Source organism: Mchenga conophoros, linkage group LG13 (genome assembly GCF_057382185.1).
Source record: "Mchenga conophoros isolate Kocher_MC1m ecotype Shallow Benthic linkage group LG13, M_conophoros_male_GT1.1, whole genome shotgun sequence".
In the NCBI taxonomy this organism is placed as follows: domain Eukaryota; kingdom Metazoa; phylum Chordata; class Actinopteri; order Cichliformes; family Cichlidae; genus Mchenga; species Mchenga conophoros.
The window spans coordinates 5,338,067-5,362,860 of NC_140538.1; the positions used below are offsets into that span (position 1 = coordinate 5,338,067).

General features: G+C 40.3%; 1 protein-coding gene across 4 annotated transcripts in view; it reads right to left on the bottom strand.

Moving 5' to 3' along the window:
* Nucleotides 1–24,794, bottom strand: part of atrnl1a (attractin-like 1a) — a 325,280-nt gene that overhangs the window by 156,100 nt on the left and 144,386 nt on the right. For all 4 annotated transcript variants that reach the window (XM_085296143.1, XM_085296141.1, XM_085296142.1 and 1 more), the window contains 3 exons: nt 9,084–9,178; nt 5,558–5,636; nt 2,231–2,388 (listed from right to left, as the gene is read on the bottom strand). In XM_085296143.1, coding sequence (XP_085152269.1) covers nt 2,231–2,388; nt 5,558–5,636; nt 9,084–9,178 — 332 coding nt within the window. The remainder of the gene's footprint in view (nt 1–2,230; nt 2,389–5,557; nt 5,637–9,083; nt 9,179–24,794) is intronic.

The following is a 24,794-nucleotide window of genomic DNA, read 5'->3' on the forward strand; positions in this document are numbered from 1 at the left end:
CACTTTAAATCTTCAAGAATCTTTAAATGATTGCGACTTAAATGGGTCCATCCAAAAACTGTTTTATTTGGATTTATAATGAGTAATTAATAGCTTCTTTTAACTTACCCACAAGTCCCCAGAGAGCAATATTGTAATATTGTAATAAACCTTTGTTTCCTGAGCCTTTGGAAACTGATGCTTGTCAAACTCTCGGCTTGCATATCTGCAGCATATGGTGTGTAAGCAAAGCATGTGAGGTAGACACAGTCCCAGTAGATGTTAGATTATCAGAGACAAAAGAAAACAATACATGTTTTTACTTTTGTGAACTTTGGTCTCTGTGTAGTTAAACATGACAGAATGACTCAATCATTTCAGATTTTGCATGATGCATTGTGTTATTCATTGATTGATTAAGTTTATGATTCCCAAAGCTAAACTGATTTAAAGTGTGGACAGAAGTTATTCTTTTCAATAATACCACGTTCAAAATATAATTAAATGCAGAGAACTTGTGCAACACACTTTTATAGATGACTAAAAAAATGAAAACAACTGAACAATGAACCTTTTCTTTTTTTTCTTGTTTGAGATCCAAACAAAGTCAACTTCAAGCATCCTTTCTGTTACATCACACTTTGTCTCAAAAAACACATATCTGCATATGAACAGTGGGAATGTGTATTTAACAAACAAGATTATAGTACATGAAGCTTTAGTTTTGTGGTTGTAATCAGTTTGAGTTCTACTGACCCTTCATGTTTGAGCACGCTCACCAGGTGGCAAACAAAAGAGCGAGTCCATTTACTAAAATACTAAACCATCAATTGTCATCAGACAACAATTTTGCACAAACTTTTTGATCTTCAGGTCTGCCTGATCTGTTTTCAATGCTTACTAGAAAAAAAAATGCATTTTTTTTCAACCTCTCGCTTATTGTCCTCTGCAGAAAATATAAAAACATGTTTTCTATAAATTCATAATGAGAAATGTGGTTGTCAAAAATGGTGGGACTGAATGGTCGTCTTGCCAACACATGAGCCAACCCACATGGCTGAGGTGCAACTGGGGCCAAAGGGAATGGTGGGAGTTACTCATGTGCATTTTATTTCATATGCCACCCACAAACTAGTCCTGCTCAGGAGATGTTCCTGATGTAAATCCTGTTCTAGGCCCAGTAGCAACAAAAAGAAGCACAGACTTCCACATCAAATGCAGACACATGTGACGGTGCTGATTAACCTTCCCGTCATGTTCGGGTCAAATCTGACCAATTTACAACTTAAAACACTCATAAATACTGTGTTTTATATCGGATTCCCTCAAGGCCTTATGATATCCTCCACACTATGCACATATAAAAGAAAAATGTGCTCTCAACACACAGTAGAACTGTGGCTGTGAGATATAGCACATTGTGACGTGTTGGGAGCGGCTATCTCCCATCATGCCTTGGGAACATGTGTTGCCAGTTAAGACGATTAAACTGTACTTGCATTTGTTTTGGCTACGTAACTTATGACCGTTCCTGCTAATATTCTGGTGTAAATTCACTGATAGTTGTTGTTTTGATAGAAAGAGAAAATATTACACCATGAGTGAGTCCATGTGTGGGGTTATTGACCCTCTGAAGCACAGTGTAACATAGTGAACTGTTCAATAAAAAACTCCCCCTTTCTGCTTGGGGTAGAATAACAGGCTCAGCCTTTGGGTGAGTTCCTTGTTGTTAAGATTCCTCAGCTTGCCACAATATTGTACTGAAGGTATAGATTCAAAGACCTGATAATGTAGCAGGTCCACCAGAGCGGTAGGTGGATGAAACAGGAAGTTTTAGCTCCAATGTCTGCCTTTTGAGGCTAAAGTTGGAGGACTAGCTGATGAGTTCCCAGCACGCATCACAGTCAGACCTCAAAATGAACACCATCTTAATAATTTTCATTATATCCAGTATCAATGGCAGATTAAACAGCAGAAATATTATTGTCAATTTAAAATAATTGCAATAATAACCTCATTAACTCAGAATCAGAGTTGTTGTGTTTTAGTTTCAGTATTCGTTTTAATCTTTTTACTAACACATTTCTAAACTGCTGATTTTTAATGTTCAGAAAATGTATCATAAAAGAAAAAGAAAAATCTGAAGGCATGTCTACATGACTTACAGTCAGTTACTAAGTCAAATGAATATGAAGTTACAGCATTACCAACTCTCCTGACTTTTCACATCCCTGCATCCATGCAACCTTACCTGGATCTTGATTGGCCAGCTGAAGTTGGACACATACACGTAGAAGGTGATGTTGTGGTGAAGTCTGAAGTTAAACTTTTCACTCGAGAAACTGTCACGGTGCTCTTTAATGTTCATCCTCGCTATGATGGGCATCTCCTCACCTGAGATGGTTCCAGCTGAGAGGAACAGAAAAAGGTTAAAAAATGAATACGATTTTTCTTCTATTTTAACAACAACCGCTCGTGGCTTGTGGTGATAATTGTTTTCAATAACCAGTTTTCAGCAAACACATGTATTAGCAGTTTATAACAGTCCATGAGAAGAGGTAAAAGGAACAAAATTTGCCTTCAAAGTCAAAAGCCTTCTTGGGTGACAACAAGCCTTAGTACCTGCATTTGTAAAAATACATGGCCATGCATACGTAAAGCTGTTAGCAGCACATTTCAATGATATTAAATGGGACCTTTGCGTCTGTGGCATTGAATTTGTTTCAGGGCCACCAAGAGGTGGAGATCAGGACTTGTTTTTAAGAAGAAGAGAGGCTTTCTATTTATATTAAAGACACCATCAAAGGACTGAAAAAAAGGTTTATTTAGTGTAATTTTATAGTTTCCTATAAATGTTATATTTTTAAAAAATAGATGAAAAAGCCCTAAAAAAAGAAGAAAAAAGAAGGTTTTTCTGGCATAAAGTAATACCATTTTTTTAAGGCCCCATTTAACAAATTGTTAAGTTTGCATTAGCCAAATATCCTTTGACTGGATGACTGAAACTTTGCCGGTAACATACAATTGTTTTTGTGGAGTTCTTTCCAGCACACCTGTCTCTCCTGTAGATATTTTGAATGAAGTTGATCAGATACATTTCATAATAACTCAAATCACAACGGAAATTACACAGATTTTGACAAAACACTTGTTATAACTTCTGAAAACGAAGACATATGAAGACCAGTGTCATGTCAGCCTGGAGAGTACAACTCTGTTTTACAGCGGTAAAAACTTTCTCCTTTTTTCCTACTTCATACTCAGCAGCCACATGAGAACACCACAATGAGCTGCCCATCAGCAAGGCTGTTTTCAATCCAAATGTCCTTGTAAAGATAAATTTAAAACAAAAACTGGTAATTGGACAGGTTGAGCGAAAACAGCGTGAATTTTAAAATGCCAAGGCGTGCCTTTCATCTCAAGCAGGCAAATTAACATTCACAGCAAAAGCATTATCATGACACCTTGCAGTAATTCACAGTGAGCCTGTAAATTCCTCGCAGCACTGAAGAGGTCTGATTTCAGGATCCTTCGGAGCATCATCAGCAGTTCTGTGTTAATGGCTGAGTTTTCAGATGGTGTGAATAATATATTTCCACCTCCTGCTTTATCGAGGGCCATTAAACACTCTGCAATAGTCTGAAGACAATCACACACACACAAAGCGCAGAGTCCCAAAATGACTAAGCTGTGGGCCCCAAGATCCCAAGAGTGAGAAAGTGCTTTTATCTTAATTGGAATCAGGAGGGAAAGCGTCTAAAATACCCTAATGCCAAAATTCTGAATATCTTCTGATGTGTTTTGTCAGGGGGGGGGGGAATCCCTGCAAGGCAAGCAGGAAGTGGAGCTGACCATTTTTGGACAAATCCTGACTGTGCGATAACATTACAGACTGACAGCTAAATAAGAGCTTTGGAGACAGACTGGACCACTGTATCACAACATTGACATAGACGAGAACTGACAAAAGATTTCAATGGAGAGATGTCTAAAATGAAGGGAGTTCTTTAAATGTGTCTTTAAAGTGTTTCCAATTATGTTGGCCGATTAGATCTATGCACAGTGTAAACGTGAGCAGAACTATGCTGGCAACAAAGCTAACAAGCTAACAGGAGAGTCACGAGCTTGTCTCCTGCCCAGGGCTCTGCGGGACTAATATATATATTTTTATTAATTCAAAAAAAGAAATGAAAGTAATTAAAAATAGTTAGCTGAAGTCCTAATGCCAAGCACACACTGTGCTCAGAGAGAGTCCTGAGTCGAGCACTGATCAGCTAAAATCAGTAACATTACTAAAGCTTCTATGCTAACCCTGTAGGCACTTTGATTCTTTTATTAGGGCCTTTATGAAACTGCTGTGTTTATTAAAAATGTCCTACAAAATTAATCACATTTTTTTCCTCTTAACATCTTAAATTGCTTGAAAACTCTCTGAAATTTGCACACATGACTAAACTGGTGTGTGTGTATATATATATATATATATATATATATATATATATATATATATATATATATATATATATATATATATATATGTGTGTGTGTGTGTGTGTGTGTGTGTGTGTGTGTGTGTGTGTGTGTGTGTGTGTGTGTATGTATTAGAAGTACCACTTAGAAAATTGAGTTGGAGGCTTTTCACATCCATGTACAAAATTCTGCAGCCCCAAAAAAGCCTCGTGCCCTGAACCCCCCACCCCCTTGGTTTTTTGTCTTTTTTTTTAATTTACCGGGTAATTTTGGCACTTTTTTGTTTACAGACAGAGATTGTACTTTAACAAACCCCTCACCCACATTTTATCAGATCAACATAACATGTGCTGCAATTCGAAGTTGAGTACAGTTTAATTCCTGATACAACACATTTAATAGGAGATACTGAAAATAAGTACTGAATAAAGAATAAGTTCAGCAAATTATTATTAATAATAACAACAACAATAATAGTAATAATAATACATTTTATTTATATGTGCCATTTGATTCTGATTAAGGAAAAATGCCACTCAAATGTGCCATGTTAAATCAGCTCCCAACTTGACCTGGCTTTAACAAGCTGGTGATGAATCTGGGTGTGATGCAGGGCAACATGACACTGCTAACTTGACTGTTTGAATTTCTTCTTTATGGAAACACAGTCCCAAAATGTTTTGCTCCAGCAGTCATCACTCGGATAACCAAATCATAGCTTTTATTCTGAGATAAACGGATGTTTTTTTCCTTGCGGTATGTTCATCTTTTTAAACCCTTTACTATCTGCAGATAAAGTCTGTGTATGGGTACAAATAAAGGTGGCCTTGTTTTCCAGTATTACAAAGTTGTGTAACACTGTTATATATAGTTATATGTAACGCTCATATGCAGCATCCTAACAGGGAACATGCCTCGAGATATCTTCATGTCCACATTAAAGCTATTTGATGGGGCACAACCCAGTGTGTGTGAAGGAGCAAACTTTGCTACCTGAAGATTTCTTTTTATTTATTATTTAATAGAAAGTGGATGGACAAGCCATTCAAGCAACTCAAGCAAAAGGAACTCTTTAAGAATAGTATGAATAAGTGTGTGTGCAGCATACCGGTTGAACTTAAGGACCAGGTGATGTTCAGGTTAAAGTTGTTTGAGGCGTTGATGGACATATCCAGGTTTTTGTTGGCCTGGAAGAAGAAAAAAAAGCAAGGTTGTGTTACTGAGCTGAAGAATGAAATCAAAGCTTGGGGACAAACTGACTGAAGATGGAGAACCTTAGAGACAGACCTAAGAAGGAATCAGCAAGAAACTGAAGCAAATTTTTTATTTCTTTCACATCTTTTTTTGGTCTATGTACAGGTTTTGCAGTTCACGCTGTTGTTGGACACCTTCCCCAGGCTATTTACATTACTTCAACTCGCTTTCCTTCAGTCAACAGAAGAACTATTTGGGAAAACATTGTTAACTTGAGCAGACTCATCCTGGCCTCAACTCATGTCACCTAGGGCAAATCTGAATCTGCTGGCCTCTTTTTGCATCGTTACATTGATTTTGTCTCCAGTGTTACCACTCTGAGTTGTATTTCAACACAGCTTTAGGCACAGAGAAGGAAAAACAGGACAGATAAAAGTCAAGAGTTTAGACAGATTCCTTAGTCTGACAACAGATCTTTACATTTGGAGGATATATGTTTTTATAGATCCAAAGCAGTACGCTGCCACAACATGCCATCCTCTGTCTTTGTTTAATTTTTTTTTCTTTTTTCTACCATTTAAAAGTATTGTTACAATGTCAGATGCTGATATGGAACATGGGCAGAGTTCATGAGGTCAGGGAATATATAAATAATCCCTGTAAGCAAGGGCACAGGGATTATACTGCTCCAAGCACATGATTTCTCAAGTTTTTAAAATTTTGCGCTGATCTGATGTCAACTTGGAAACTTTCTTATAGTTGTCATATTACATGCACTTCTTTTTGCAGGCTAGACGGTATATGAAAGACAACTACCAGGTCTAAAAAGTGAAGCCAGTGTAGAAGCTTGTTAATTAAGCATTTGTTCAAACTGCCAGCAGAGGGAAACTCTACTTGTTGCAAAAAGAAACCTAGATGAAAAAGAGTGTTCAGCTCCACTGATCTATTATTTAAGTAAAGTCATAGTGAGCTTACGGTCTCAATCATTATTTTTAAGTCTTATTGAAAACTACATGACCCTAATTTTGCAAATTATGCTCCAATTTAATGGAAATGGATGAGGAAGATCGGTGTATGTCTTAGAGCTAACTTGGTTTCTTACTTTAACTTTCCTCCTGACTTATCACATCCCGTTTGAAAAGATGGCAATGAAAATGACAAATTTCCTACTTTAGCCTACAAGTCAGGATTTCAGTACCAGTATATGACTTGATGGTCACTATGACCAAATTTCTATGGGGCATTTGGTTTCCAGTAGCAAACCAGAAAAGCCGTGGTGTTGGTGGGCAGCAATCATGAAGGATTAGGATCAGTTTTAGACTTTATTTATTATTATTTTTATTTTATTTATTTTTTGGGAGGACAGAGAAGTCATCCACAGCTAGCCACTAAAGAGCATGCAAGCTTATTCCCACATTTCCATCAGTCTATAGGACAAAAACCTAAACTGTATGTACAGTGGTGCAAAAAAGTATTTAGTCAGCCACCGATTGTGCAAGTTCCCCCACCTAAAATGATGACAGAGGTCAGTAATTTGCACCAGAGGTACACTTCAACTGTGAGAGACAGAATGTGAAAAAAAAAATCCATGAATCCACATGGTAGGATTTGTAAAGAATTTATTCGTAAATCAGGGTGGAAAATAAGTATTTGGTCAATAACAAAAATACAACTCAATACTTTGTAACATAACCTTTGTTGGCAATAACAGAGGTCAAACGTTTACTATAGGTCTTTACCAGGTTTGCACACACAGTAGCTGGTATTTTGGCCCATTCCTCCATGCAGATCTTCTCGAGAGCAGTGATGTTTTGGGGCTGTCGCCGAGCAACACGGACTTTCAACTCCCGCCACAGATTTTCTATGGGGTTGAGGTCTGGAGACTGGCTAGGCCACTCCAGGACTTTCAAATGCTTCTTACGGAGCCACTCCTTTGTTGCCCGGGCGGTGTGTTTTGGATCATTGTCATGTTGGAAGACCCAGCCTCGTTTCATCTTCAAAGTTCTCACTGATGGAAGGAGGTTTTGGCTCAAAATCTCACGATACATGGCCCCATTCATTCTGTCCTTAACACGGATCAGTCGTCCTGTCCCCTTGGCAGAAAAACAGCCCCATAGCATGATGTTTCCACCCCCATGCTTCACAGTAGGTATGGTGTTCTTGGGATGCAACTCAGTATTCTTCTTCCTCCAAACACGACGAGTTGAGTTTATACCAAAACGTTCTACTTTGGTTTCATCTGACCACATGACATTCTCCCAATCCTCTGCTGTATCATCCATGTGCTCTCTGGCAAACTTCAGACGGGCCTGGACATGCACTGGCTTCAGCAGCGGAACACGTCTGGCACTGCGGGATTTGATTCCCTGCCGTTGTAGTGTGTTACTGATGGTGACCTTTGTTACTTTGGTCCCAGCTCTCTGCAGGTCATTCACCAGGTCCCCCCGTGTGGTTCTGGGATCTTTGCTCACCGTTCTCATGATCATTTTGACCCCACGGGATGAGATCTTGCGTGGAGCCCCAGATCGAGGGAGATTATCAGTGGTCTTGTATGTCTTCCATTTTCTGATGATTGCTCCCACAGTTGATTTTTTCACACCAAGCTGCTTGCCTATTGTAGATTCACTCTTCCCAGTCTGGTGCAGGTCTACAATACTTTTCCTGGTGTCCTTCGAAAGCTCTTTGGTCTTGGCCATGGCGGAGTTTGGAGTCTGACTGTTTGAGGCTGTGGACAGGTGTCTTTTATACAGATGATGAGTTCAAACAGGTGCCATTCATACAAGTAACGAGTGGGGGACAGAAAAGCTTCTTACAGAAGACGTTACAGGTCTGTGAGAGCCAGAGATTTTCCTTGTTTGAGGTGACCAAATACTTATTTTCCACCCTGATTTACGAATAAATTCTTTACAAATCCTACCATGTGGATTCATGGATTTTTTTTTCACATTCTGTCTCTCACAGTTGAAGTGTACCTCTGGTGCAAATTACTGACCTCTGTCATCATTTTAAGTGGGGGAACTTGCACAATCGGTGGCTGACTAAATACTTTTTTGCCCCACTGTAGCTATGTATTACACAACATTCATGTATTGGAACTATATATTTCAATTCAATTTATTTATATACCAACAAATCAAAACAACAGTCACGTCACGTCAAGACCCTACAATAATACAAAGAAAACCACAACAGTCATATGACCCCCTATGAGCAAGCGTTTTGGAGAATATAGGAAGGAAAAAGTCCCTTTTAACAGGATAAAACCTCCAGCAGAGCCAGGCTCAGGGAGGGGCAGCTATGGGTTTTATCAAAAAGGAAAGTTTTAAGCCTAAATCCTAAAAGTAGAGAGGATAATGAAAGCACCGAGCTGGATAAAAACTTAACAGGCCACTCTTAAATACTAAAAATAATTAATGAACCTTAACCTCTCTTGACATTACCTGTTCAGGTGTTGCCATAAAGTTGATGGCAGTGTAGTAGCGGTCATCTTCCTGAAGCAGACTGAAGGTAAACTGGTAATCGATCAACAGGTTATCTGATCAACAGAAAGACAAACAGAGGCACAAAACACAAATGAGAAGTCTTGTGAACAAGCCGATCTTTTAGCAGTGGAGCATTTTTAGGTATTTAGCTGCCTCTGATTTCAATAGTTTTCTCTTCAAGAATGGCATTACAAATAAAGGCTCCATCCTGCCTGATTTTATTGACGTCACCATCAAACACAGATTTATGAAAGTAAAAACACTGGAGGCACTGATGGTGAGTCGATATTCAATTAGATGAATAAGATTACAGTAGTGGAGTTTCAAAGATCTCAATCAGTGACAAAATAAATAAGGTGCGCATATTTGAGTAAAAGCGCAGCCACACATGTATTTTATAAACCCGAACACGGCTGCTTTCATTGTGGATGCCAGTCTTTTCTATAAGCAAACAGGCCAATCGATCAGTACAACACGGTTTAGAGTTTAAATAATCATGTTGTCTCAGTGATTTAATAATTTCTGAAAGGAGCTCTTATTGAGCATCTCAAGGCAGCTCTTTGTCAGCGAGACAATGAGCAACGTATGGAGAGAATCACAGTGATTCAACATCTGGATGGACAGCAGGAGCGACGCTGGGTCACCTTGTCTGCCTGTCGGAAGGGGGGGTAGAAGAACGGGAGGAAGGGAACACTGAGGAAAAGAGAGAACACACAGAAAGAGGAGAGAAAGCAGCTGTGCGGCCATGAGAAGATAACTGTTTGAGAGGATAATTTTTTAGTTAATCAGTGTAACTGCTGCCTGCTAACCCTTCAGGGGAATTCAGGTGTGTGTGTTTGTGTGTGCACGCATGCACATATACAAGGGAAAATAAGGTTATAGCAGACTCGGGCACAACTTTTATTTTTAGGTCAAAGAAAAAGTTCATAGTTTTTCTCTTTTTCTTCATAGTTTTTAACAATCTGCCGGAGCAGTTGTGTATTGTATTTCAGCACCAGATCTGTCAGATAATTACCAGTAGGGAGACTGACATAATACATAAAACACTTTTTTTACCCAAACTCCATGCAAACCACAACACAAAACATCAAAGTCTTAAAACTGAACCAATGTAACTAAAAAAACTCATGATGTAACCAAATAATTGTTTTATTTTGGGGGGTTTTTTCCTCCATGTAGGCAAGACTTCAATCCCACTGTTTCTTACCCTTTACTGATTTAATTAGTTGAACTTTGAATAACCACACAAACCATGAGCTGCAGTTACAAAGCTCCATGATACAAAGCAAAATAAGCTCCTTCAGGGGAGTTCCCTTGGATAATGCATCTACTTCCAGTGATGCTGTTATTTGAGTTTCATTCTGACCACTGTGTGCAGGATCTCCTCCACTGTCATGAAGGCAAACCACTCAACTTGAATATGTCTGTGAAGGTTCTTAGTCATCCAGGTCATCGTAGTCTAAGGAGTTTGGAAAGAAAAGCGTCTGGACTTCTTTAAGAAATGAAGAAGCTTTTCCGATGAAATGTGAAACATCTTCAAGGAAACTTATAGAAGTCCAGACACTTTTCCTCAGACCATTCAACTTGAATTTGGACAAAGTCACAGGGAGACAAATCTGGCTAATGAGGCAGGTGTCTGTTGACTTTTCAATGTACTGTATGCCTGCACCCAATGGCACAAACCCCACACTTCTGGTGGTTTCTACCAAATGTTCTCTGTCACATGCCTCGGGTCTTTCGAGGAGAACACCATGTTGACAGTTGACATAAAAGTCGGGTCAGTTTGACACAGATGTCAATGATGGCTTCGGTCAGACTGGAACCTGCACCGAGTAAAAAATAGTGACCATGCTGAAAGCAGACAACGTTGAAGAAACAAAGTCCTCAAAGTCCTCCAAGAGTTTTAGTAGCTGCATCTATGGTATCAATTTCAAAATCCTACGTCACCTCGTTCTGGAGTTACTGCAGTCACAAGATTTTCAAAAAACTTGACCTCTGACTTTGAGGTTGAAGTCACTGAGATTTGAACTTGTCCAAGTTTTTTCGTAGATACACCTATGGAATCAATTTTAAGCTCCTACGTCGCCTTGTTCTCGAGTTGATGCATTCAGAAACGTATGTGTTCAGGCTCCCCACCTACCCGCCCTCCTGCCCAGTGGGGTGACGACAGGACCCCATCAGCCTTTTACGGCTGAGTGGTAAAAAGGGCTTTGTAGCTCCACAGCAGATCTGATGCAGAGTTACTGTGTGAATGAAAAAAAGAACCGCCAGTGCTGTCAAACGTAAAATGTGACACTGAGTGGCAGGAGTCAGTAGAGACGCTGTGAAAGCTTTCAAAAGACACAGCAGAAAAACTTTGTGTCACACGCTGTAAAAAAAAGAAACATGTTTAGTTACTACTTTCCTTTCAGCTGTGGAATCCTGGGGCGTCTCCAAGACGAAAGCAAATTATGTTTGACAAACAGCCCTGTTTTGTTCAGCCTTCATGGCAAGTTAGCCCAAACAGCAGATATCATCAGATCAAAGACAATATTTTTCCTTAACATCTTTCCCGTCCTCCCTCCCTCCCAGGCAGACATGCACTGCTGCTGCTCAGTTGTTTATCCCATAAGAGTCGTCAGTACAACTTCACAGTATTTAGTTTTTTGTTTTTTTTTCTTAACTTTGTAAGTAGGATAGGGACTTGTGTGCGTGTGTGCATGAAGAGAGTATTCATGTATTTACCTCTCAGTCCTCACATCCAGTATGTACATTTCCTGTGCATGGGTGGTTGCATGCATCTTTGTTTGTTTGCATATTTGTCTGTATGGTTAATCAAGGAAACAAGTAGGAAAAGTAGCACTAAAACAATTTCTGCCAGTCCCTCTGTGCATTTCCAATATGCTTGATTTCAAGCCTAACAAGAAGAAGAGCATCATGCAGGTTTAAAAGTTCGTTTCATTTCAGCTAATTACAATTCCCATCTGAGAAATCTGACAGCAGTTAGACAATCTCAATTACAAGTGTGCATGTGCAAATTCTCACTCTGAATGAATCGTATCATTGTGTCACTAAAGGTATTAGCACCCCTCCCGACACCAAAAAAAAAATTAAAAAAACAACTGAAATTGAAATAGTCTGTGCCAATTTCTCAGGTTCACAGATGGGTGATCTTATTACCATAGTATGTACGCTGATTTAGCCTTTATGAAACTAAACACAGTGATGAGAAATGAGAAGACAGATGAGGAAGCCCTCACCCAGAACATAATCTGATATTCCAGCAGTCTGTTTCAAATAGAAATTCAAAACAAGCGTGAACTCACCTACAATGTCAGGCTGTCACAATCTCTTGCTGAGGTTTTATTTAATGCTTGTTAACAACTCATTATTTCCCATTTGCAACACTTTCCTGACAGAGCACAGGCCAGATATTACAACGTCACCTCACTGAGAAAACAAGTTAAACCTGGGCGAGTAAACACTTGGACACAATGGATTCAATATCAGACCCGGAAGGAGCTCAAGGTGCTTCAGGTAATATATGCATGAGGTCAAGTGACCTTGGCTGAGCCTTAACAATACAATAATCAGAGGTGGAAGCAAGTAGCAAAGTGCACAATCACCAGTGTTTCAGATGCATCCAAAGTTGCTCAAATACATGTGAAAATACATAATACAATGCATACTAAAGGTGGTGATATCACAGAAAGAGTACATGTACATGATGTGCAAATTTGCATATTCCAAAAATATCACACCATGCTAGCTCTACGTCATCTTACTTTCTCAAGAATGTAACACAAAATTCAGTTCAATCGAGTTTGATTTATATTGCGACAAAACAATGAAAGCAAGTGTGTTTTTAAAGGACTGGAAAAGAGCCATCATTTTCCACTATACTTTGCAAATAAAAGACATTAAGTAACAAACTTTTTGGAAATAAACTTGTGGAAAAGTTTTTACCTGTACTAGCTTAGCTAAAAAGTGATCACCTTCCAAGGTCTCATTTTTTCGCTACAACAAAGCAATTATTATATTATTGATGCCATTTCTGTTAATGTTAAATAATGCACATGGACATGTACTTATACTCCTATGCAAAGAATAATTGTTGTGGTTATATTATATAACTATAAAATAAGACTACACAGGTAACATTCTCCATCCAGTCAGTTTTCCCAATACTCTAGATAAGCAAATGTCCATGATGCATTATTAGCAGATTGTCATACAAAGATACTCCATAGGACTTGTATATACTGGAGCCTAGTACACCATAAAAAATTTTGTGCACTGTATTCTCAGACTGCAATTAAAATGTTTGCACTGTCTGGTGTGTATATCATTCCAAAATGTCACAGGCTCATAACTATGTATCAAACTAAGTGAACCTCAGTGAAAGTGATCTAAAATAATATTTAATAGCCTGTCAAGGGTAACTACTGGATTGCAAAAAAGGTTTTTTGGCCTGATAGGACCAATTAGTGTATGTTGGATAGGAGTCCAGACAGACTGCCTGTCAGCGAATATTAAGGCGTCTTGGACGGACGCCACGTTGTGGCCTAATGAACGGCCTTCGGCCAGCAATGCTGTTGCTTGCTGATTACTGCCATGCGGCTACTTTGAGGTTTGAAGTGGCTACAACATTCTCCAATTTATATTTCATTTGTCTTTGATGTCACATCACCACAAGAACAAATCTAGTGCTATCTAGAAGAAATGGGGATATGACAAAGTAAATGTCCTCAATATTCTCCCATCACTGGTTCATATTATAGAAATTGCATCACTATTCAGTCTCGTTTGTTGGTGTCTATCATTAATTATCCCTTAATTGTGAGTGTGATACTGTCAGTAAACACGGGAGCCTCTTTGTTCGGCCTGACTAGGCTTTCCCAGCAGACCTGAGGGTAGCAAGCGCCACTGACTGTGGAGTGACTGATGTTAGCTTTTAATTCAAGGGACTGCTGTTCTTCCCAATGGAAGTGGTGGGACACTTGGTGGCCATTCCTAATTAGACGTCGCTTGTAGCTGACTGTGATAGAATATGACAGTGGTTCATTAAAGCGTTGTCCTGGTGATGCCTCCTCATAAATGCTAGTCTGACTGGGGGCAAACTCATTAAATAGCAAAGTTGCTTTTCATCAATGATCTGCTAGTTCAATATGACAGTGCTAACTGAAGCAAAGCATTGCTCTCTGCTCTCCATCCCTAAGTGAGATGAGAAACACTGCAGTCACCAGTCAGACGCTCACATTCGTCACTCTGAAAAAAAGATTTCATCAAGAAGAATTTTGGATTGTTTTTTTTCCCACACATTTGCTGTAAACTCTGTGAAAATTAGACTTCTAGGACAAAATGTTGCTCTCTGTTTGCATTATAAGATGCCGTGCTTAAATGATAGAGATGATATTAGTATGCCTCTGTGCCAGGAAGGAAGCTCTGGCCAGAGGCTTCAGATTGGCCAATTCATCAAGTTTTATATTCTTTTTCTTTAACATTTAAGGGGAATTTCTTCAAATTTTGCACAAGGATGGACCAATTATATATTGAAGCAGGTCACCTTGAGGTGACTGTTGATGAGATTTGGAACTGTGTATATGAAACTGAATTGAATTTGACAATTGGTTAGTGAAAACCACCTTGCAGCTGCATTGGTCATTAGCAGATTGCCTTGAACACAGTGAAACTGCAAAAAGTGCAACACAGACCGGAAACAGAAATGTTGTGCCTTCTGAAGTATGTTGGCTACAGATATGTTTACAACATTCTCCCTTTCCAGTTTGCATTGCCTTTTCTCAGATTTTAATACCAGTTGACTAGTATTTGGTAAGTGTTTGTAGGCAACTTGGCATCTTCCATGCAAACAGTAGGTGACCAAAGCAATCACCAGGAGGTTTTTGGTTTACCAAGCAACAGGTCAATATGGCTATATGGCTATATGGCAACTTCCAGGAATCACTCACCAATCAGATGGGAATTAGACAGCAACCCTCACCAAACCCCCCAGTGGTTGTATCACATCCAATATGCTTTGTTTAAACCAGTCGTTCTTAACCTTGTTGGAGGTACCGAAGCCCACCAGTTTCATATGCACATTCACTGAACCCCTCTTTAGTGAAAAATAAAATGTGATTTTTTTCAAATTCAAGCCATAGATATGTTTTTTACTGGTGCACAAAATGAGCCGTGCATGTCACGGCTGACGCTCTGCCGAACCCCTGAGACCGACTCACCGAACCCCTAGGGTTCAATCGAACCCAGGTTAAGAACACATTAAACAACCCACGTGCACATGATGTCACACAAAAAGAACTCATGTGACCATGATGTTGTACAAGAACTACCCATGTGTGCATGACAGCAATAAAAAAGCAAACCTCCCGCAGCAATTTTTAATTATCTGTTTAATTCACTGCAGTTTACCAGAACAGGATTTCTGAGTTAAAACTGTCGATGACTGAATGAGCTTTCAAGCATCAGTCCATCTTCCTGAAAATTTAGGTCAAAGTTCAGATTGAAACAACACATAATGTCCAATGATCCTATTTACAGCCGATATTGAAATAGTCTGTACAAATGAGTAAGAGGCTAGCAGACGCAGAGAGACAAGGGAGCAGATTGCTAAACATGTCTGATTCAGAGCAGATGCCAAGGGTGCTGGACTTGTTATGACACTCAGCTGTTAGACCTTGAGTAGCTGCTTGGTTTAGATAATGGCTTGTTGCTCACCTTTAAGAAGTTCGAGGTGAGTACTCAATCCCTTTTCCTGGACTTCTGATGCCCTGTTAAGTATTTTGTGTAAGGGTTGCTGCTCCTTAGGGCAGATGGTCACTGCCACATTAATGGAATAAATCCAACCTTACTCTGCAGAAGCAGCGTAGAAATATTTTATTTAAATTTAAGAATCACGTACACTCCTTATGACTGTCCCTTAAGAGGCCAATTTTGCCTTTAGTCCCACTGCAGACTTTACTGGCTTAAACCACTTAAGCGAAACATTGCTTACAATAAACTGAAAAGGTAAATATCTCGTTGAATGTGTTTTGAGGGAAAATTTCAACCCTGTTGTGACTACAGTGATGCTAACTAGGTGCATCAACCTAATTCAAGGAAAAGGAGGGTATTGAAGCAGCTGTGACTGCTCTTCTACACAAAACAATCTTATCAAAAGCTATTTTATGACCTATAGTTAAATAAAGCAACCTCTGGCCGCAGTGTACACAAACATGTTTGAGTCGGTGCAGACACCTTTAAATGTGGCTTTACAGTAAATCTTGCTGCACTGGATTATGGATGTTTTCTGATGTGTTGCTCAATGGTGTATTTTAACTTGAACTGGGATATTTTCCTAAACCTTAAATAGTATATATTTGTCACGCAGTTAGCACGGTTACCTCGCAGCGAGGTCCTGGTTTCAAACTCGAGCTAGAGCCGAACATTTCTCTGGAATTTTCATTTTTGTGGGGCGAATTCCTCCATTAAAACAAGCTAAACTTATTTTTGTGTCACTATGCCTTTGACTAAGGTCCTGCCTTATAACTAGAGGTCCAGAGTGCTGCTGGGTAGTTTCCCTGGCTTCTGTTTCTCATACTAAAGAAGTGATAAAGCAGAAAATTGAATTTTTGTATGGGGAAAATACTAACATTTTCATAACCAAGTAGTTTTCTTTCCTACGCCTAACAAAATCAGAAGTGAAAGCAAAAAAAATTTGGACAGCAACTCAGTGCTTCCATTTGCCAATTTAAGATTGAAATAATAAAAAAAGAAAAAAACTTCTTGATTTGAAACTTGGGAGTTCTTTGTTATTTAAATAAAAAATGGAAAAGCATATAAACTGGTTTCCTTTTGCACTTTATAAACATAAAGGTTTAAATACACATCCTTTGATTATTCGCATGGCTAATACTCCCAACACTGACTCCTTAGATTCCAGTTAATCTCTCTGCTGTCAGCTGTCTGACAGCTTTTCACCATTTCTCCACATCAATAGACATCCACAGGTGGTGCAGCTGTACCAAAATTCTACTGTAAATCTGTCCGAATCTCCAGCACATGGTGTGCTTCCTCTCATGTACTCTGCATGTAATTTCACATGATGGAGATGAAGCCTCTCTTATCAGCACCTTCCTTCCAATGACATTTAAAGCTAATATTGACCTCTCCCACAATTGTAGCTCCTTTCCTCAAAGTACAAGGAAATAGATGGCTTTTAAATCTGTAATTTATACACTCGCTCTCTGCATGTGTGCACAGAAAAGGCTGCGGTGTGCTTTCATGCATGCATAGCCAAGTGTGCTTGCTCTTATTCAAACAGAGCCAGCTCCATTTCATAAACAGCAGAAAAGATAAAACCACATTAATGACATAACATAATGGAGTCGAACATGCAGCACTTCAGGTGCAGCCGTGGTGATATTAAGGACCCCTGTACATACACACTAACAACACTAAAAACTTGCACATGTGCATTTCTATGCCTGACTTGCATTATATATATATATATATATATATATATATATATATATATATATATAAGCATTATCCAAAGCTCTTCACACTACTGAGTAAGGGCATTGGATTAGTGCCATCTAGTGCCTTGAATCTTTAGTCTTAAAGCCAGTAGACTGGATAAAAATAGACAATCTATTAAGAGTCAAATAAAATAGCAGTTGTTTCAAAAGCAATCACAGGGGTAATATTATCCTTTTGAACACATATTTTCACATATTTACTTCTTATTTGTAGTAGTGTTCACTGTAGAGCGTTTGATTTGATTTTGACATGAAGGAACTAAATAGCATTTGCTTGCTGGTCAGAGACAGCTGCAAGACTGGGACAAATCAATTGATAGTGTCTGGGGAAACAATTAAGACAACGTGGATAAATCAAAAAAATAAACCAAAAAAACTGCTGTTCCTTAAATGGCCATTTGAGGCAGACTCCAAAAGCTAGTCAGCTCCCTGGACTCCCACGTTAGAATAACCCTAACTCTGCAGAGGAATAAGCATGTTTACAACCCAGTGCAAAAATGTTTTAGAGCAGGGGTCGGCAACCCTGGGCACGCGGGCCACAGCTGGCACGTGAAGGGTTAACTGATGGCACGTCCATAGTCGGCCCGGTGACTTTTTGTTTTTATGGGCCGATGATTTTTTTATTTTGTTTTTTTGTAACGGTATAAACAGTGAAAGGTGGCGGACTGGCCAGATGCTGGCCGATGTGTAAAAATAACTCAGTTTTTTGGTCGTGGTTATGGCGAAGCTTCCACAGAGGCCAGCAGGTGGATGAGGGAAAGGGGAGGCAGGAGGAGGAGAGACCCGAGGCGGCCGCCGGTCGGAGCTTCAGGTGAACTGAACTTCAGGTAAGAATTTATGACCTTCAGTCTGTCTGGGTCAGATATAAACCAAGTTTAGGTGGAGTTTATTTTCGTTGTGCTGACTTTTTACCGTCAATTACAATAACTCGTACTGCGTACTAGCTAGCATGACGGAGTTTCTATACAGCTGGGTGGATGTTATGATGTTACTGATAGTGAGCATTATTTTATACATAAAGTTAGTAGAGTTGCCAACCGTCCCGTAAAAATGGAATCATCCCGTATTCAGAGAAAATATTACGCGTTTCGTATTGAGCTGAAAAGGAACATGATAGGTTCGTAGCTTGAACCTATCCGCTGGAACGTTGAGGACAATATAATTACACAGCAAGCAAGACACGAAGTAGGCAAAGTTCTTCATGTTACTCATGCATGAGGGAGACCTGCCTGGAGCCAAGTGTCGTTCCACCACTTGACCTCCGTCAGACTCTCAGCCAGGCTCCCCATAGCACTCCTTTTATTGTGGTTACATGAATATGCATAGGGTCATTAACATATGACATCTTACATAGGTATACGTGTGTGTGTGTGTGTGTGTGTGTGTGTGTGTGTGTGAGGTCAAGATGTGACCCTGTGAAGACTCCCCAAAGGCTGGTGCCAGGAGTCTAGGGCTCCTTCTGAACAAAAGGCTCTTATACTTAAACAGATATACGTGTGTTTGCTAAACCATATATCAGCAAGAGAAGATACGACCTCTCCTAGGAGGTGTGTGATCTATGCCAGAACAATCTGTAGAGGCGTGAACGCACTCCCCTCTTTATGCTACACAGAGTTGTTACAGACCTCCTAGGATGAGACATTCTTTCAATCTACAAATGATTATACACCTCTAAGCATATATGGTTAAATATTTCTAAGCATAAATGACAATCAACAATACAAAACCTAACAGAACACAGTCCTGTACTTCAGCTAGAATGGAAAAAGACGCAAAGGTGGAGTTTTTCTGCGTCTTTACGCTGTCAGTTGCCTCTTCTGTTGCTACTTCAATCATGAAACTGATCAATGATCAGCTGATCGGCTTATCTGACACAAGTCCCGTCTCTCTTGTTTGTTTATCGCTCACTTTGTGCCAGAAAGAGGAAACCAGCGGATGTCGCGCTAAACAACAGCAGCACGTTTAAGCTTGATCAGCTGTTGTTAGAATTTATTTAATATTACTTTCTAGTATCAGCTGATGTTTGCTGGAGCCACAGCTGTAAAAGCTGCTGGTCATGATGTCGGTTTGGATATGTGGTGAGAGGGAAACATGAAGATGAAACCAGGAGATTCATGCTGAATCATCAGAGCTGAACAGGTGATGGAGAAACAGGTTTACCTTTTAGGTGACATGAATGAGTTGAACTTATGAACTGTTTCTGAGAGACAAATAACACCAGGATCCTTTTCTAAGTAGCTGACAGCTGCTAACTGTGCAGGGGCGGGTCTAGCAAAGTTTTACCAGGGGGGCAGGTAGGGCATTAACAGGGAAAGGGGGGCACAAAGAAATACTTTCTTATTCTCATTTAAAATGTCTCACTGTTATTAAATAATTATCTGAATCTTACAACCAAAGTTTTTATCTGATGTAAAATGTATAGAAATCATACATATACCAACAAGACTGTACATCACTGTTACAACAGTGTTTGTTTTCATTCAAAGGCTTTATGGCTTCAATACCTGGTGGGCCGGTCTCTAGTCAAAATGCCCAGGCCGATTTTTTGTCCCAGTCCAGCCCTGGGCACGACACACAGTGAATTCATCTGAATAAAAAATAAATGGCCGCGCCAGCAGTGCACATCGCAAATTAGCTCGCATAGACACAGTTGTGCCGCTTCTTAATGACGACATCTTAGCTAACAACCCCAAATACCAGATTCAACTTGTAATTGGCAAAAAATAACTTAGCCTACCGGTGAGAGGGACGTTGCTAGCTGGCAGTTTTTCAAGCGATGTTGAAATTTCCACATTCCGACACTTCAAAAGCTTCAGTAGCTGTCTGCTCAGCGCAGCATCAGCACCATGGAAATACACGGATACATCCGTACACTCAAGACAGAATTCACAATGCGTTTTTGGGACTTTCAAGTGTATGGACCAATGTTTTCTTTTCTGATCAAACCAGAAAGCTTTAATAAGCAGCTGGATTTGTCTCGCATTAACTGGCTGAGTTAATGCGACATCGAAATGCAGCTGATTGAAATAAAAACCTCGACTCTGTGGGGGTCAAAGTTTGCAGAACTACGAACACAGCTGGAATCCATAGCCGTTCATGTTCATGGAGCTTGCATTTTCACCTGCTGGACATCACTACCTGACAAGTTTAACTGTCTATTTGCTGATAGCTGCCAACATCTGTGAACAAATATAATTCTATAAAGTTCTTCTATATAGTGTATAACTTAATATAAAGTGTTATTAAATTTATTGCTAATGCAATCATATGGCACATTGACTTCTGAGGAAATTTTAGATGGCACTCATCATCAGAAAGGTTGCCTACCCCTGCTTTAAAGGCACAGTGTGCAAAATATGACCACTAGATGTCAGTAGATTGCAGATTGCAGTGAGCTCATTTCTGTTTTCTTACACCTCCCCATTAAAGTGTATAATCATATAGGAAAAAACATGTTTTAGTAAGCCAAGAGAGATCAGAAGCATTAAATGCAAGTCTGTACTCCATAACAGCCACAGACAGTTCTTCGCATGTCTCCATAATGCTGCTGCTGGCCGATGTGTTTCAACATATTTGAATAATCAACACTTAGCAATAAATCAAGAATAAATCGGATATTTGTCAATTAAATATTTTGTCAAGTCTAGCACTCTACAGGGAGTGCAGAATTTTTAGGCAAATGAGTATTTTGTCCACATCATCCTCTTCATGCATGTTTGTCTTACTCCAAGCTGTATAGGCTCGAAAGCCTACTACCAATTAAGCATATTAGGTGATGTGCATCTCTGTAATGAGAAGGGGTGTGGTCTAATGACATCAACACCCTATATCAGGTGTGCATAATTGTTAGGCAACGTCCTTTCCTTTGGCAAAACGGGTCAAAAGAAGGACTTGACAGGCTCAGAAAAGTCAAAAATAGTGAGATATCTTGCAGAGGGATGCAGCAGTCTCAAAATTGCAAAGCTTCTGAAGTGTGATCATCGAACAATCAAGCTTTTCATTCAAAATAGTCAACAGGGTCGCAAGAAGCGTGTGGAAAAACCAAGGCGCAAAATAACTGCCCATGAACTGAGAAAAGTCAAGCGTCCAGCTGCAAAGATGCCACTTGCCACCAGTTTGGCCATATTTCAGAGCTGCAACATCACTGGAGTGCCCAAAAGCACAAGGTGTGCAATACTCAGAGACATGGCCAAGGTAAGAAAGGCTGAAAGACGACCACCACTGAACAAGACACACAAGCTGAAACGTCAAGACTGGGCCAAGAAATGTCTCAAGACTGATTTTTCTAAGGTTTTATGGACTGATGAAATGAGAGTGAGTCTTGATGGGCCAGATGGATGGGCCCGTGGCTGGATTGGTAAAGGGCAGAGAGCTCCAGTCCGACTCAGACGCCAGCAAGGTGGAGGTGGAGTACTGGTTTGGGCTGGTTATCATCAAAGATGAGCTTGTGGGGCCTTTTCGGGTTGAGGATGGAGTCAAGCTCAACTCCCAGTCCTACTGCCAGTTTCTGGAAGACACCTTCTTCAAGCAGTGGTACAGGAAGAAGTCTGCATCCTTCAAGAAAAACATGATTTTCATGCAGGACAATGCTCCATCACACGCGTCCAAGTACTCCACAGCGTGGCTGGCAAGAAAGGGTATAAAAGAAGTAAAACTAATGACATGGCCTCCTTGTTCACCTGATCTGAACCCCATTGAGAACCTGTGGTCCATCATCAAATGTCAGATTTACAAGGAGGGAAAACAGTACACCTCTCTGAACAGTGTCTGGGAGGCTGTGGTTGCTGCTGCACGCAATGTTGATGGTGAACAGATCAAAACACTGACAGAATCCATGGATGGCAGGCTTTTGAGTGTCCTTGCAAAGAAAGGTGGCTATATTGGTGGATATATCTGGACTCCCCAGGAACCTACGCCAGGATCCTGTTTGTGGACTTCAGCTCTGCCTTCAACACCATCCTTCCAGACCATCTCCGAGGCAAGCTTTCCCAGATGAATGTGCCTGATCCCATCTGCCGGTGGATCACTGACTTCCTGACGAACAGGAAGCAGCATGTGAGGCTGGGAAAGAATGTCTCGGACTCCCGGACCATCAGCACCGGCTCCCCTCAGGGCTGTGTTCTTTCTCCTCTGCTCTTCTCCCTGTACACCAACTGCTGCACCTCCACCCACCAGTCTGTCAAGCTAATCAAGTTTGCAGATGACACCACCGTTATTGGGCTCATCTCGGACGGGGATGAGTCTGCCTACAGGAGGGAGGTTGAACGTCTGGTGTCCTGGTGCAGCCACAACAACCTGGTGCTGAATGCCCAGAAGACAGTGGAGATTATTGTGGACTTCAGGAAGCACACAGCCCCACTCCCCCCCATCATCCTGACTGACACCCCCATCACCTCTGTGGACTCATTCCGCTTCCTGGGTACCACCATCACCCAGGACCTGAAGTGGGAGCCCACCATCACCTCCGTCATCAAGAAAGCCCAGCAGAGGATGTACTTCCTGAGGCAGCTGAAGAAATTCAACCTGCCAACACGGACGATGATGCAGTTCTACACCGCAATCATCGAGTCCATCCTCACCTCCTCCATCACCGTGTGGTACGCTGGAGCCACTATCAGGGACAAACAGAGACTGCAGCGTGTTGTGCGCTCTGCTGAGAAGGTGATTGGCTGCAGACTCCCATCTTTGCAGGACCTGTACACCTCCAGGACATTGCGGCGTGCAGCTCGGATCTCAGCTGACCCTTCTCACCCTGGACACAGTCTGTTTGACCTGCTCCCCTCAGGCAGGAGGCTCCGGTTCATTCGCACCAGAACCTCTCGCCATAAGAACAGTTTCTTCCCCTCTGCTGTTGGACACATGAAGAATAACCATATGACTGTTCCCACCCCTAACACATGACCCTACGCTGTGTCACTGCATCATTCCATGTTTGGCACTGATCACCACCTGCACTCATGCATATATCTTTCTACGTAGCACTTTTGATTCTTATTCCTACTTTTATTTTTTCATGTCTATTTAAGTGCTATTTATGACACTACGCTTGCACTGAAGCACCGCAGCAATTTCCTAATGTTGTAAACCTGCTCAACATTTGGCAATAAACCCCTTTCTGATTCTGATTCTGATTCTGGTCGCTGATTTGTTTTTGTTTTGTTTTTGAATGTCAGAAATGTATATTTGTGAATGTGGAGATGTTATATTGGTTTCACTGGTGAAAATAAATAATTGAAATGGGTATATATTTGTTTTTTGTTAAGTTGCCTAATAATTATGCACAGTAATAGTCACCTGCACACACAGATATCCCCCTAAAATAGCTAAAACTAAAAACAAACTAAAAACTACTTCCAAAAACATTCAGCTTTGATATTAATGCATTTTTTGGGTTCATTGAGAACATGGTTGTTGTTCAATAATAAAATTATTCCTCAAAAATACAACTTGCCTAATAATTCTGCACTCCCTGTAGAGCTCTACTTCAGTTCAGGAGATGAGGATTGAACTGAGGAGGAAGATTTTTTTTTTTTAACCTGGTCTCATTATCTCTTTCTTTCACATCATTACTTCCTTGGATAAAGGGGACCCCTTCTTAAATAATAAACATAGGTATGATCCTTCATATCTTGAGTTTGAAGGTGCTAAGTATCTGACCAGTCTCTAGCCACATAAATAAAAAGCAATTTAGTGGAAGGAATTTGAATCACAGATTAATTCTGAAGTTCATGAGAATGCATCATTTTGTTGGAAGATGTTATCACACACTACTCAATTTATACTACATAGCCAAAAGTGTTTGCTCATCTGCCTAAAATTGTCCCAGAGGTCTTGGTATGCTCAACCATTAAGTGTCCGTTTCACTGGAACTAAGAAGCTGAGCCTAACTCTTGAAGAAACAAACTCACACAACACTCTCTATCTAACTTTACATTTGGCACAGTGTAGTTAGACAAGTCCTGTTCTCCTGACAAGTACAGAACCTCAATTGGCTCATCAATCAAAAGGCTCATCAATCGCCAAATGATTCTAACTCCCGAGAACACGTCTCCACTGCTCGTCTCCAGTGGCAGCATGCGTTACAGCACTGCATCTGATGCTTTGCATTGTGCTTGGTGATGTAAAGCTTGGATGCAGCTGCTCAGCCACTGGA